General features: G+C 41.1%; 1 protein-coding gene across 1 annotated transcript; it reads right to left on the bottom strand.

Moving 5' to 3' along the window:
* Positions 1-2,911: 2,911 nt before the first annotated feature.
* Positions 2,912-12,460, bottom strand: LOC139293888 (mitoferrin-2-like). Its single transcript, XM_070915555.1, has 4 exons — positions 12,007-12,460; positions 7,203-7,431; positions 6,933-6,989; positions 2,912-6,059 (listed from the first exon to the last, which is right to left on the bottom strand). The coding sequence occupies exons 1-4, from the start codon at positions 12,346-12,348 to the stop codon at positions 5,467-5,469; spliced, it is 1,221 nt and encodes a 406-aa protein (XP_070771656.1). The 5' UTR covers positions 12,349-12,460; the 3' UTR covers positions 2,912-5,466.
* Between the last annotated feature and the right edge of the window lie 1,575 nt (positions 12,461-14,035).

The raw sequence follows: 14,035 nt of genomic DNA, 5'->3' as shown, positions 1-14,035 counted from the left end.
AAAAAGAGAGAGAGAGTAACTGTACCATTCGATTTTAAAGGTGTGTACATGTTTTTTTTGGTCTGATGGTGGCAGACAGGGAATCACTAAAATGACTGGGATTGGTCCTCTGGGGATCATGAATATTCACACTACATTTGATAGAGATGTGGCCAGTAATGGAGAAGAACTAGTCGCTAAAGCTGGTGGCATTCTCATATTTTGTTTTAGTCAATATGAAAGATTTGAATCTCATCAGCCAACATGCCCGACAAATCTAGACTCAATTATGTGATAAAAGATGCACAAACGTGTGTAAACTGTATACTGCTTTGTTGTCAATGGAGTGTAACATATCACTGCACGGGAAAACACATTCATCATCCTCGGGGGGGTTCAGGGTGTGTTTCTTTGGAGTGGTCTGACTGTAAAACATGCAGGCACGTGGGGGCACTACCACTGCGACATGCCACATTGCTAAAGTGAATTATGATTAATGCTGTTTATACTAATCCTTACAGTTATATGAAGTGCTGTATCGCCTATATTTGTGTGACCTGCAGGCGGAGCGTCACCGATGGAGAGATTAGAAACTCATCCCACATTTAAACACCAACAAAAAAAAGACCATTTATCAAACCGAGAGGACGGTCGGGAAGCGTGTTGGTTTCAAATCTCGTCGTCTTCTGTCTTTTCCAGCTAAACATACACACATTTACTCTGTGGGTATTTGTGAAGAGGATGTGCAGAATGCGAGTTGGGTTTCCGTCATCTCGTTTGTCTTTTGTATTTCACCTACACACACGCCTGATGTTGACCTTGGCTCTGATCAGACCTGCTGCCATGCGCCCTCCAGACGAGGGCCTGACCTCTCTTGCCAAGACCTTCCTGTCGGACTAAATGGATCGCCTTACGTTTCAGAGCACCGACGCTGAAAAAGAACAACAGAGGGAGGAAAAGGGTGGCGGGGGGCGGGCGGGGGGGTGAAGTTAGACGAGAGACATGAAAGACAACATTTTAGCTTGTAGGCCGCAGGGAATGACAACAAACACGGGGCCTGGAGTGAAACAGGATCTGCTGCAGAGGGAAGGTGGAGGTGCTGCTTTCTGTCAGTCTGCTTGTGTCTCTCCGTGGAGGCCCGTCTGTCAGCTTTCAACCAGGCAGCACGGAGGCTTCATCTCTACAGAAAACTGCAGTTTATCTAAAGAAGGCCTGAGAGGACACTAAATCATTAGTTTGTGATCTCAACCAACTTTTGTTGTTCCGTCACCAATAAAGCAATTATTCTGCAACGCCGTTGTTGTTTTTGTTTATGAAGTGAACACAAATCGAGATCTGGAAATGATTACAAGATAAGTTATTTTGTTTATGTTTATGTCGAGAATATAACCACTTAGTTTAGTCCAGTACGCCCAAGAACTGAGCACATAAAAAAAGTTTTGTTATAGGGACAAAACTAAAGATTATTTATTATTATTTAACCTATCAGTAATTTTCATACATCAATTTATTCATTTGGTCCATAAAATAAATAAAAAAAAGTTAAAATCTCAAATCTCAAACTTGCATGTTTCGTCCGAACAACAGTCCACAAGATATTCACTTTGCAATAATACGGAACTGAACGAAGCAATTCTGCTTGATAAATGCCTCAAACAGTTGATCAATTATCATAATTGTTGTCAACTTTCTGCCAATCGATTAATCAACGTATTGTTTTAGCATTACAAAATAATAGTAAAAAAAACAAAAACTCTCTGCTTTGTCACCTCCGGCCTTCCGTAGATTCCATCAAGATCTTTTCTGCCTTGAGCAAAACACACAAAACACAAAACTACTGCTGCAAGTTGATATTGTCAGCTACTGTAAATCTTTTTTTACAACCTGGGATCTGACCATCATTCCTATTGCTGACATCTGTGCACACCAACCAACAGATTCGGCAGTGCTTGTGGCCGGAGTGGGCTGCCCCCGTGTTAGCGACACCTGCTGGTTGGTTGCGACGCCTGCGTTACACTTGTGCTGGCCGTCTTGCGCATGTTGTCGACTCAACATCTTTGAGAGTGTCCGATATTTATTAAGGCTCTGTATCGATCTCGACGCTCTCTTCGTACTGACCAAATCACTGTCAAAAACTGCCAAGTAGTGAAAGTTGGCATCGAACGTCTGCTCAGATTTGATCAGTTTCATTTTTGATGGAAGTAAAATGTTTGACTCTTTTGTTCAAGCAAAACATTTAACAATTCAGAACTTGGACTCTTTGTTTTAAATGGAAAAAAAGCGTTTTGTGAATCATGTTTATATTAAGTATGGTATCATTTTGTATAGGAACTGATTAAAAATGTAGTCCATAAAAGAAAAATGGTGACAGATGGTCAGAATTTCCTAATCTAAAAAGGTGATCAGTCCGATCACTCAAAACCCCAAAGACACTCAATTTACTATCACATGAGATGAAGAAAAGCAGCAAATACTGGAGCTGGAGCAAGGCAGCGTTTGCTTGATACATTTAATTGATTATCACAATTGCTGCCAATTAATCTTCTGTCAATAAATTGATCGACTTTCATTATTAGTATTGAAAATGTCCAAACAGCCCAGCCCCATTCTCGTCAGTTTGCACCCACTGCCATCTTTAACTTCATCAGTGTTTTTAATTTGCTTGTCAAAGTGTTGTTTTTGGGGTAAAGTTGTAACAAGCTTCTAGGGAAAGAAATTGTTCAACGTAACATAACTGATACCTCGGTAATAAAATTGAAAATGACATTAAAAGCCAAAGCAACCCTGACGATCTGGACTAAAATAAAAAACAGCAGAAGCTCAAGTTTAGAACTCTTGTGCCTGGAAAGAAAAAGTTCAACATGTCAAACACCTCTGGGGCTTTTTTTTTTTCTTGCATCCTTCTGAGGAAAAGTAAGACAAGTAGACAAACTGAAGTTCTCTCAGCGCTTGGAGAGCCAGCACCAAGAGAAGACCCTGCTTCTGCGAGGAGCTGCCTTAGCGAGTTTATTTACAATTCACAAAATACAGGTGTCGCTGTCAAACAGTGTTCAAGCATTTCACATTAGTGTCGTCATCTGACAAACCACCAGTTCCTCTCCTATTTCTCTCTCTATTGCTCTCAGTCTTTGGTTTCCTGTCTTGAAACTTGCCTTCACTCCTCCAATCATGTTTTCAATACTTTTTACCCAATTAATTTTTTCCTCACTCATATGGGCTGAATTTTAAAATAATCCAGGTTTTCCTTTGTTGCTACCTTCCAGGTGCGCTTTCTTCAAAAACTTGAATTTTTGCAGCGCGTTCTTGATAAAACTTGTACAGTTTCATACTTGTATAATTCAACATACAGGTTAGCTTCAAAACGTAGCTGGTTAGTGAGTTTGGGCTTATCTATATTTGTTCATATTCTTATATATATATATATATATATATATATATTTTATGTACAATTTAATCCTGTTTTATGGCTTCAAAACACAATATTACATCTCTATCTGAGGATCTCTTTGTAGTAGTTTGTGCGTTGGATGTACGGCGGCTAACTGAAGGCATGTGTAGAAGTTATTTTATTCTCTGCACTTGTTTTAATGTCAAAGTTCCTTTTTTTTTTCTCGTCCTAACAATGATAAAGAAGTTGCTGCTAAGTGCTAGGATGCTGTGCGGTTTTAAAGAAAAAAATTAAATAAAAGTAAACAAAAAAAAGTGATTGTCTGCAGTGAATATTCTTGCGTGTTTTGTTTTGACTGTAATAAAAGATTCTTGTTCCAAAACTCTTAAAATGCAGCGTGGGAAAAAATGCTTAGTTTATAAACACTTTTCTGCATGAAATATGAAAAGTTCCACTTTGTAAGAGTGTTTACATTTTGTTAACCAAGAAAAGCTGTAGCATTATTTTTTTTTACAGTGAATGTTTCAGATGCAGTATGTGGCATCTTCCATATGATGGATATGTTGGTTTAGAACAAAAAAATCTCTTGAAATTGACCAGTCTACAAGTCTGTAATGTGTACGCCACTCTAACGGCTCCGACCACAGACGACCTGCAGCCTGCAGATGAGCGTGGATCTGACAGCACTTGCAAAGATAACATGTTATAACTGCAATAACCTCTTTCATATTGTCCTTCAAAGAAATCTTACTGAGGAAAGAAACAACGCTAATTTACTTTGACCCAATTTTACTTTACGTTACTGCGTTTTCCCTCTGAAGGACGACACAAAGTGGACAGCTCAGTTAGGCCGAGTTGAGATCAAATCTGGTCACCGCTGAGCTCTATGAAACCCTATTTCCACTCATCCAGTCAGTCACACACACACACACACACCTCAAGTGTTGAATACTTGAGTATTTTAAATCCAAAACTAATTCTAACTTTCTTAAAAGAAAAAAAAAAAAAAGAGGATAAATTACAGGCCAACATAACTTTGAATTTGAGTAATTTCAAGTAATTCATTATATAACGAACTTAAATGTTTTTTGTTCCTTCCTCTGAATACCTCTGCTGTGTACAGTGACACTCAAACTAATTTGAAATTGCTGATTCTGTAACCTCCAGGTGTTTTTCCATTGTTTAGTACGGTGGTTGAGCTGTACGCCCCCCAGCGGTCAGAAGGAATATGGTAGCAATACTTTCCAGAAGTGCAACATGTGCAGTTAAGAGAGGGGCGTTAACCCAGTTCACAGTGCAGTTTAAGTACTTGGACAGGGATACATTTTTGTCTTGGCTCTGTGCGCAAACACACGGGACTGTAACTGTGAGGTTAAAGTGCCGACTTTGAGCTTTAAGGGTATTTGAGCCGTTTCCCCATCAGTGAAGGACTTCTAGCCCTTTTTATAAAGAATGCTACAGTTTCAACACAGTTCACTGGAAGTGAACGTAAACACCCTCAAATTAAAGCTCAAAGTCAGCACTTCATTTTTAATTTTTTTTTTAATCCAGTGTACTTGAGTTCAGGGCCAAAACAAAACGGTTTAAACACTAACAGACTGCACTTTAGGTGGTTAAGGGGAAGTGAGCATTTCTTTGATCAAAGAGCCAAAATCAACTTTACTTTTACTGTGTAACCCCCCATAAATCACTTCCTTTGTGAAAAGGAGTTTGTTGAGCTGAACACTAAAATGGAAAATAGTTTAAGCAACAGAATTTAGTGGGGTGAGTTTATGGAACCAGGACTGCCTGTCTGCAATGTCCAGGCCCTTTTCCTAGAGACGGGTATTGATGGACATTTTGTCAACCCCACATCTAATAATCAAGTATTCAAAACAAGCTGTCTCCTAACAGTTGTACGTGTCCTCACGCGCTATGAACTAGATCAGATCCAGTTTAACTGGAGTCAGTAAACAAAGTAAAAGTTGACTTTTTGCTCTAAAATTCTGGAACTTCACATGAACAAACCTTCAGATGTTTAGAAATCAATACCGATAACAGTGATCGGTACGGTGCAATAAACCTTTGTGTTGCCGATACACTATCCCACTGTCAGGTGTTCATTTGTCTCCGTCACGATCTCCACGCAGCCGTCTCTCATGCTGCCGCTTGGTGATGATATATTTGAAGAATTCATAGACGGACCAGCTGATGGCTGTGGAGGGCATCTGGTAGATGACCCGCGCTTGAACACCTTTGAAGAAGGCCGGCATGCCTCCCATCCTGTACACCGTCCGAAAAGCCTCGCCCAGACCAGAGATGTGGCGGCTGCCGGGGGCTGAGGCAGTGGCTGCCCCAACCGCTCCAGCTGCTGTCGCAGCCTCGGCCTGGATCACATGTATGGCCTGAGCCTCCTGTGTGTTGAGGAGGGTCTTGCAGACGTCGAGGGGAGTGGTGACGGCGGCGGCCAGGGCACCAGCCAGCGCGCCAGACACAACGTGGGAGGAAGGGTTGTACTGTCTGTGGGGGTTGAGGAGCTCCTGGAGGTACTCATAGGTCATGAAGTGGAGTGCCTGGAAGGGCACGTTCATAGTCAGCTGGGTGGTGTAGCTGCGGTAGAAAGCAGCCGAGCCCTCGTGCTTCAGCAAAGACCCCATACAGTCAAGCACGCCACGGTAAGGAGAGTTGAACATCTGCATTCGCTGTTTCACAACTGAAGAGGAGAAAGAGGGGAAGGAGAGGAAAGACACCAAGAACATATTGTGATCAGAATCAGAGAGGGAACTGAAAACAAGAACTGGAAGGAAGACAGGAAGGAGTATAACCTCTGCCTCAAAACAACAAGCACTGGGTGGGTGGATGAAGCAAGCAACACCGATCACGGATTCGGGATTATCATTTGCCGAAGTTGTCCGCAGTTGTCCTGCAACTTCACGCGAGTAAATACGCAAGGAAAAACAGATCTGTGAAATAAACAACATTTGGAAGTTCCATCTTTACACAAAGATGGTAGGTATTCTTCTTCCTGGAGGCGGGCCTTACTAAGACACCTGACAGAGATATTAACGTTTTAATCAGTGTCATTATATTGAAGTAAGTGAACACATGCGGACCATACATTTAATACAATGGCAACAATGGGTGGAATATGTGGGTCAAAAGTTCCATAAATAAACTAAAAACTAAGTCATCAATTGAACAATACAAACAAATTAGAATTATTAAACACCGTAATATCGAGGAATAACAGCAGGCCACCTTCATTTATCATATTCAATAAGATCTGATCACTTTTGAGTTCACCATAATGTGCTGCTAGTCTTATTATCTATAGCTACATATTTCATGTAATTATGTCACTCATAGACCGACAGCTCTACAGTAGCCGAGTCTGTAGCTCCACCAAGTGTCCTGATGGTAGAATAGCACCATCAGAGGGATTTATAACTGTCTCTGAAGGAGGTTGAGAGCGTCTATAAATACACCAACAGTAAGTCTTCACTGTGCAGAATGAATCGCTTGTGTGTGTGTGTTCGTGTGTGTGTGTGCGTGTCAGGTGAGCTGACATAAGAAGAGGAGGTTTTACCTTCGGCTGGGTTCATGATGGCGTCGTGCAGCACTGTGGCCATGCAGCCCGCCACTCCTGCAGAACAGAGACAACAGTGAAGAGGAAGTTAAAGCCTCAAACACGAGGAGATCAGGTTTCCTCCGTGTTTGCAAGCACTATTAACATTCATTTTCTTTCTATTCCATCAGTCAGAACTGTGGCATTTTAGTACAGTATGTAAATTTGAGCATCATGTATGAAGAGCATCATTTTCATTCAGGCGCATGCGTGTCTGTTGGCAGATCTTACCATTAGCAAAGTGGCTGTTGGCGCCGGGGTGAATGGCGTCACTGAGCGAAAACTTGATCTTCTCATAGCAGGCAAAGTAGAGCGCGTGTGCAGGCCCCGCCCCCACCGCCAGCACATTCACACCCCTGATTGGCCGCCAGACACCTTCAGTCCGCACAATCTGCCGCAGGGCGTCCATCACGTTCCTGTAGCGCGCTCCCGGCTCCGGGTGCAAGCTCTGCATACGCGTCTGGGGTGAGAGGGACAAACACAGACACATTAATAAATGAGATATTACTCCAAATTATTTTCATAGATCATCAGCAGGGTTCGTAGTCATAATTCCTAACTGTAAAGAACTAGTGAATTTTTTATAGGTATCTGATGTTCTCACAAAGAAAAGCTTATTGAGAACAGAACAATTTGCATTTCCAGCATCATCGAAACATGCAGACAAAAATCAGGATGTCAACAGTCCTAATAATACTCAAACAGCCACACGACTGATCTTATAACAGCAAAGTGCAAAAAATAGAAGTCAAAAAAAAGATCTATTGAGAGAAATACAAAACGTTTTTTACACTAACTTTAATCACAAGATATCTATAAAAAATACATCTGACAGGTGTGCTGTAATGTGTGAAGGGAAGTAAACATGACAAGACAGCATCTTGCACTTTGTCAAAGCCTTCAACTCAAACTGACAGTGTGGGGATTCTGTCCTGGGGCAAATATAACTCCTATTACAGTAAACAAGCAGTGTCTGTATCTTACTCTGACAGCCCGTCAACTAGAAATGACACTTGCGTCTATGTTTATTTAAAGGTTTATGACTGGGCCTCGACTTCAAACTCAGACAGAAACGACTGCATTCAAGTTGGCAACCACAAACCACAAATGAACCCAAGTGCTGCAACCAGGAAGTGGTGCAAATGAAAACATTCCTGACACTTGCATTGCTCAGATAAGCACTACTGTTTGCACTGTTGCCGTTTGTGTGCACGAGTGACTAAAGCGACAAAATACCACAACAATTCGAGTTCAAAAGTTCCAGACCAAGGTGGCGCAATCCTCGAACTTTTCATAACATGCAACATTTGAATTGCTCCAGCTTACATCATCTCCTCAGGGGTAAATATTTACAGCAGGGGAGGGAGCACGGATATTCATGGACATTCCCGCTCCCTGTTTCTGGGAAATGATAACTCACATGGAATGTGCTCAGTCATCCACAGTGAATTCAAGTCTTTTTTTCCCTTTTCTTTTGTTTTTGGAGCGTCAAGCCAAGAGACCCAGACAGTTGCGCCAAAAACAGAATCAGGTGTCAGTGAACAAAAGACAACACATAGGGCTTTGTGCTCGTGTCACTTTTCCCCTTTAGTGGCTCAATGAACCCACTATGGCTGCTCTAAACACCGGGAGGAAAATGAATAAAGCAAAAGTCCACAGAAACAATCCATGAGAAGTACCAGAGAGTCACTGGTCTATGGACGTTGACATAAAAATGTACATGTAACTTATTTTGGCTATGAGGAAGTACAGTAGTTGATGCTTGAATGCAAACAAGACGAGTGGTGCTATTTTAAAGCTGCATTTGTCAAGAAATAAAAATCACGAGGTCTGCCGTCATACAAACAACAGCTAAAAGGCAATTAGATGGAGCCATTGACCCACTCGTGTGACATATAGTGTTATGTATTACCAATTGCTAAGGGGAAGTGAAGAGGGCATGTTAAATATGTCTGAACAACACTTGTTTTTACATTTGGTAGCTTCATGCTCAAGATTTTTGTGCCTTCAAAATGTACTAAGCATTGTCAATTTGTTATCTTGTTGTGTACCAATATTTCAGTTACATCCCCCCCGCCATGTTGGAGGTTTGGCTTTGCCTTGACCTCCGAGACCGAAACAATGATCTCTGAGGGACTAATCTTCAACCTGGCTTAGTAACAAATGGTCCTTGAATTGATTGGATGACAAAGCGGTAATACTGTTAACATCTGCTATCCACAGCCTGGAGAGACACGTCTCTGCAGTCAAGTTGGTAAAGCAAATCTAATAAGTGAGATAACGGACAGTACGAATGTTTTATTTTTATCTTTGTGCCACATGTCGTATACTACTTCTTATTCCTGTTGGTGTCTCACCGGCCACTGTAACAGGGGTTGTTTTCTTTTAATTACAAGACAACCTGGTGCCCTTTATTTTTGTGCAGTATAAGAAAACAATTTACACACAGCAAGATAAACAGTTTGTTTTCTACAGACGCTCTTCTTATGCCCAAGTTTTATACTGGAGACATATTACATTGTGCTTTGCTAAAAGTCAATCAGATTGTTACAGGAAGCGAGACACATTTCTGCAAGGAGAAAAATCTCAGAAAAACACGTCTTTACAGACATTCAGTCACATCAGTTTCCTCATATTTACTGTGTCGCAGTGTCGTAGTTAAGTGCTACACCACACCTGTTTCAAGCTTTTGAAAAAAATATCTTGTCGCAATGTGTTAAAAGTTTGGTTTTACACACCCAAATCTCCAAACAAACTGTCAGAGGTCAGGTTGCATTGTGGGTAATGTAGGTTCCAGGTTTTGACAAGGAAGCAGAATGTGTTGAATAAAAAAAGATGATATCTCTGGTTCTGCTGCCTCAATTTTGATCCTTTTTTTAAAAACTGTCCATCATTAGTCCAACAATGTTATAGGAGGTCAAAGCTAAATTGGTGGAGTACTCATAAAGAGCAAATCAACACCAGCTGAAAATCCTTTTGCTAACATGAAGTGGTTGAAGTTCTCCCTGCAGTAAAGAAGGAGAGTATTCAGGGTGTGGTCAGTATACTTTCACAAAGCTATTGGATTTGGTCAGAGATGCAGCAGAGCTGAAACTGAAAGCTTGGTTTTAAGTTACTCTTTCCTTTGAAGACCTTCTAGCAATGAGGAAACAACTTCTGAAATTAGTGGAAAGACTGAACTAGTAGATAAAGATGTTGGCCAACCTGCTGTGGCAGCAACAGGAAACTAAGATTGTGAAAATAAAGAATTCCCAGGATTAAGGAAGCTGTCCACAAAACACTGCTATAAAGAAAAACCAAACAGACTTCCTTAAGTTAAAAGATTATTGGCCAAAGAAAATGTTGTAATGTACTTCCTCCTCCTAGTTTGACTTTGTGGCTGCCTGTTTCAGCCACAATCTGGACAGAAGGGGGAACAGCAATGTAAAAAGAAGTTACAATCACACCTACAGTTCACTTTGAATATGGCATTTCTTCAGTTTTACACTAAATGAATTCAGGTTTATGGTGCCAAAAAAGGGCACCAGGGTTAGTTTTGCCTAAATAAATGCTATTAACTGCGGAAGCTAATCATCAAGGAATTGGTAGTGAACAAGACCTTTGTTTGATTTAGGAACTTAACTTAAGTCTGGATAAAGAGCACTAATGTCTAAACATAACGAATGACCAGTTATCGACATCAAGACTACTCTGAGTTTGGTCTTGGTGTCAACAACTGCATTTTAACTAGTTAGGTTAATAATTTTGACACGTAATTTCTTATTCTAATTCATGGGTCCTTGGTGTAAAAGGGGTTGCAGTGTCAGCCCAACAGCTTTTGGTATTTTTTAGGATCATTTAGCCAAATCAACACGAAGTTCTGAGGAGCGTTAACTCGCCAAATGAGTAATGAGTGAGTCAGAGTGAGTGGCTAGCTTGGTCAGCTCATGTTCAGGCCCAATAAATCATTTGACACAGATAATCCGTGTTGCAATTCCAAACTAATACTGTACAGTCTGTGCTATTATGCTTCTCTTCATGGTATAATGTTTTCGCAGTTCGTGTACAGGAAATCAATTTCCGCTCTGTACAACAGGAAATAATAAACACAAATCACTAGAAGTAAGCTAAACTTTTCCCCCCCAAAAGATGAGCAGAGAGGGGTTAAGGTCAAATTTCAGAGATCTGTTACAAAGGGACCCCACAGACACAGCTGTCATATTACATAACAATTATCTCCTCAAATATTGCACTTACATAAGTTAGTATAACACCTTAAGTTCAAAGCACTACTCTTGATGCAGGAAAACTAAAATGAACAGGATGAACAATGAATCTGTGTCCACTCCCCTGTTGGTATGAAGTTTAGTTTTTATATTAGCGTGTATTGATGTGGCTGGGTAGCCATAAAACCATTCAGTTATGCCATCTATACTGGTTTACATTAAATACCTACAAGCAGAAATGGGTTGGTAAGACTCTCGACCGATGGTCTAGTGACTGACGACCCATCCGTGTTAATCATCTACTACTTCTATCTCCTCACAGTGAACTTTCTACATGACTTTCTCAGACAGTTTTCGCCACATTAAATCCTCAGTGATGTCCTCTGCTAATATATTTGGTACGTTGGACCGCTGACTGTCCGATAATGGAGGCATGTTAGCCAGAGGGAGCAATTGGTGCTTTTGCTGACGCTAGAGTAGTTAGCGTGCTAGCTAGGTAAGTGAGAGGAGACGCAACTGTCAAACATAACAGTTTTATGGTCACACAAACATACTCCTAAATGCAAGCTAAATTAAGTTAAACACACCCAGTCCACCCGTATTCAGATTTTCAATTAGACCACCTCGTGTTGCGTTGTTTCCTGTTTAAATAACGTTTGTTGGTTAGCTGACCTCTGTTAGCTTGTAGCCTAACGTTAATAGAGCTCAGGCTTGTATTGAGGCCTACGTTAGCTCGAGGTTTATGCAACCAGTGGCTGCGTTTAGTGTGACATGAACGGGGCCTGGACGTTTCAAAGTAAGCGGTGTGCTGCATATATTTGCTCTGATACCTTGACACAGTCGATGGGGTACATCAGGCAGTGCTCCATGATTCCAGCCACGGATCCTGCCAGCATGTGTGTGCTGGTGGCTACTCCCTGAGGCAGCCCTTCATAGTCTATTTCTGGTTCGACAGAGGTCGAGGTCTCCGGAGTCGCTCGATGCAACACTGGGGTAAAGTCCTGTTCCCCTGCCATTCTCGGAGAAAGAGACCCGACAATTCCCCCCGTGGCGTCCAGTAGCCTGCCGCCCAACCATCGAAACTCTGCCCCAGCTGCAGCGCTTGTGATCCGGCTGTCGACGCCCGGTGTTTCCACGGACGTTCGCCGGGACACGAAACCGTCCGCTTCCATTCAAGTGAGAAAGAGTTTAGTCCGTTAAGTCTATTCAAATCGACGACTCGGACGACTCGCCTGTATTCTTCCCGGCAGTTTAATCAGTGTCCCAGCCGGCCAGGTCAAGTCTTGGCGGGTTGCGGCAACTGCGCGTTCGGCAGCTGTGGAGTCCGGGAACCGGGAGTTGAGGCGGGTTGGGACCTTGGTGGGTTTGTCAGTGACTCACGCCAGACGTTAAAGCTGATTCGACCAGTCGACTGTCACTCACTGACAGTCCCTTCAATTGGTCAATTCTGTTTTAAAATGAGGCGGGCATGTAAAGTGGGCGGAGATTCAGCGTCAGTGGGTGTTGACAATTTTGTAACATCAGGATGTCACATGTATGTACCATGTTGTCTACGGGAAATGTTTTAAACAGGACGTCCCAAGTTGGAATTTTCACCTTAAAAATACATAGTTTGGGAGTTAAAATGTAGAATTAAAGGTCAAATATCTTAACTTGTCCACTTAATTATCTGAACGTATTTAAAACTGTTCACATTGTATGATCTAACATTTAGCCTAAGTAATGTAAAATAAAATTAGAGCAGGATATAAGCTTTTTCCTCATACACAACCCTCAGTAAATTAAAATTGACTAAATGTTTCAATAGTAGCAGCAATTATGAGGACACTGAGACAACTGCGTAGTTTGTTAATTTTGTGAATCTGATACTACTCCTTTTAGATACATTTTGGGATATGCTATTCACACTATATTCACATTGGCCTTATTGATATGTTAACTTCTATCTCTATACTCATAAAAATGTCTACTGTTGTGGTTGGACTCAATGAAGGGACTAATAACAATCATAAACTCTGGAAGTTGGCAAATCATTTACAGCATGTTCTCACGTCTCCACATGGTGGCATATGTTGCCTTCAGGTGTTGCCCGAGATCCCAAATAATCAATCCAAAATATGTAACGTTAGACAGGCTGTTATACTGTGTAGGCTGTAGCCTACATACGCCAGTTTATTGTGTGTATTGTTTATAATAGCATGTAAATATATATGATGCCACACACACACACACACACACACACACAGTTGCACCTATGATGCCACGCGTTTATACTATCAAGATAACAAGGTTCATTCGTTGTCATTTTACAACACAACACAGGATTTCACCAAGTTGTAGCCCCTTCATGCTACACACACATAGAACACATACAAATATTTAGATTTGAATAGAATAAAATAAAATAAAACAATATATGCAGGTACTCGCTATGATATTGCTATAATAAAGAAACGATATACATATATGGCAGTAGTACATTTTACCTTTTTACAATATCAATTAACCAGAAATACAGGTGCCTCTGATCAGTCAATAAGATGCATTAGTTTTCCAAATTACCGAATTTTACTGTACAATTTCCCCCCGGGGATCAATAAAGTATTTCTGATTCTGATTCTGATTCTGATTTCCAAAATTCTACCAGCATGAAGTTTTTGAAAGTCTTAAAAAATGACTTTATCAATGAAATCCAAATTCAGAATCCATCATGGAATAAAAAGTGGAAACATATTATAAACAAAAAAAAGCCAAAGAGTAGTGTATTTTATTCTCCCTAATTCCCAGTCACCACTTGTTCGGGCAGTGGTAGCTCACATGCTGAGTTTGATTTTTCCTACAGCACTTGAATGCAGCGGG

This window comes from Enoplosus armatus, chromosome 2, assembly GCF_043641665.1.
Source record: "Enoplosus armatus isolate fEnoArm2 chromosome 2, fEnoArm2.hap1, whole genome shotgun sequence".
In the NCBI taxonomy this organism is placed as follows: domain Eukaryota; kingdom Metazoa; phylum Chordata; class Actinopteri; order Centrarchiformes; family Enoplosidae; genus Enoplosus; species Enoplosus armatus.
Note: the sequence above shows the minus strand (reverse complement) of the source record. Positions and strands in the feature narration are given on the sequence as shown.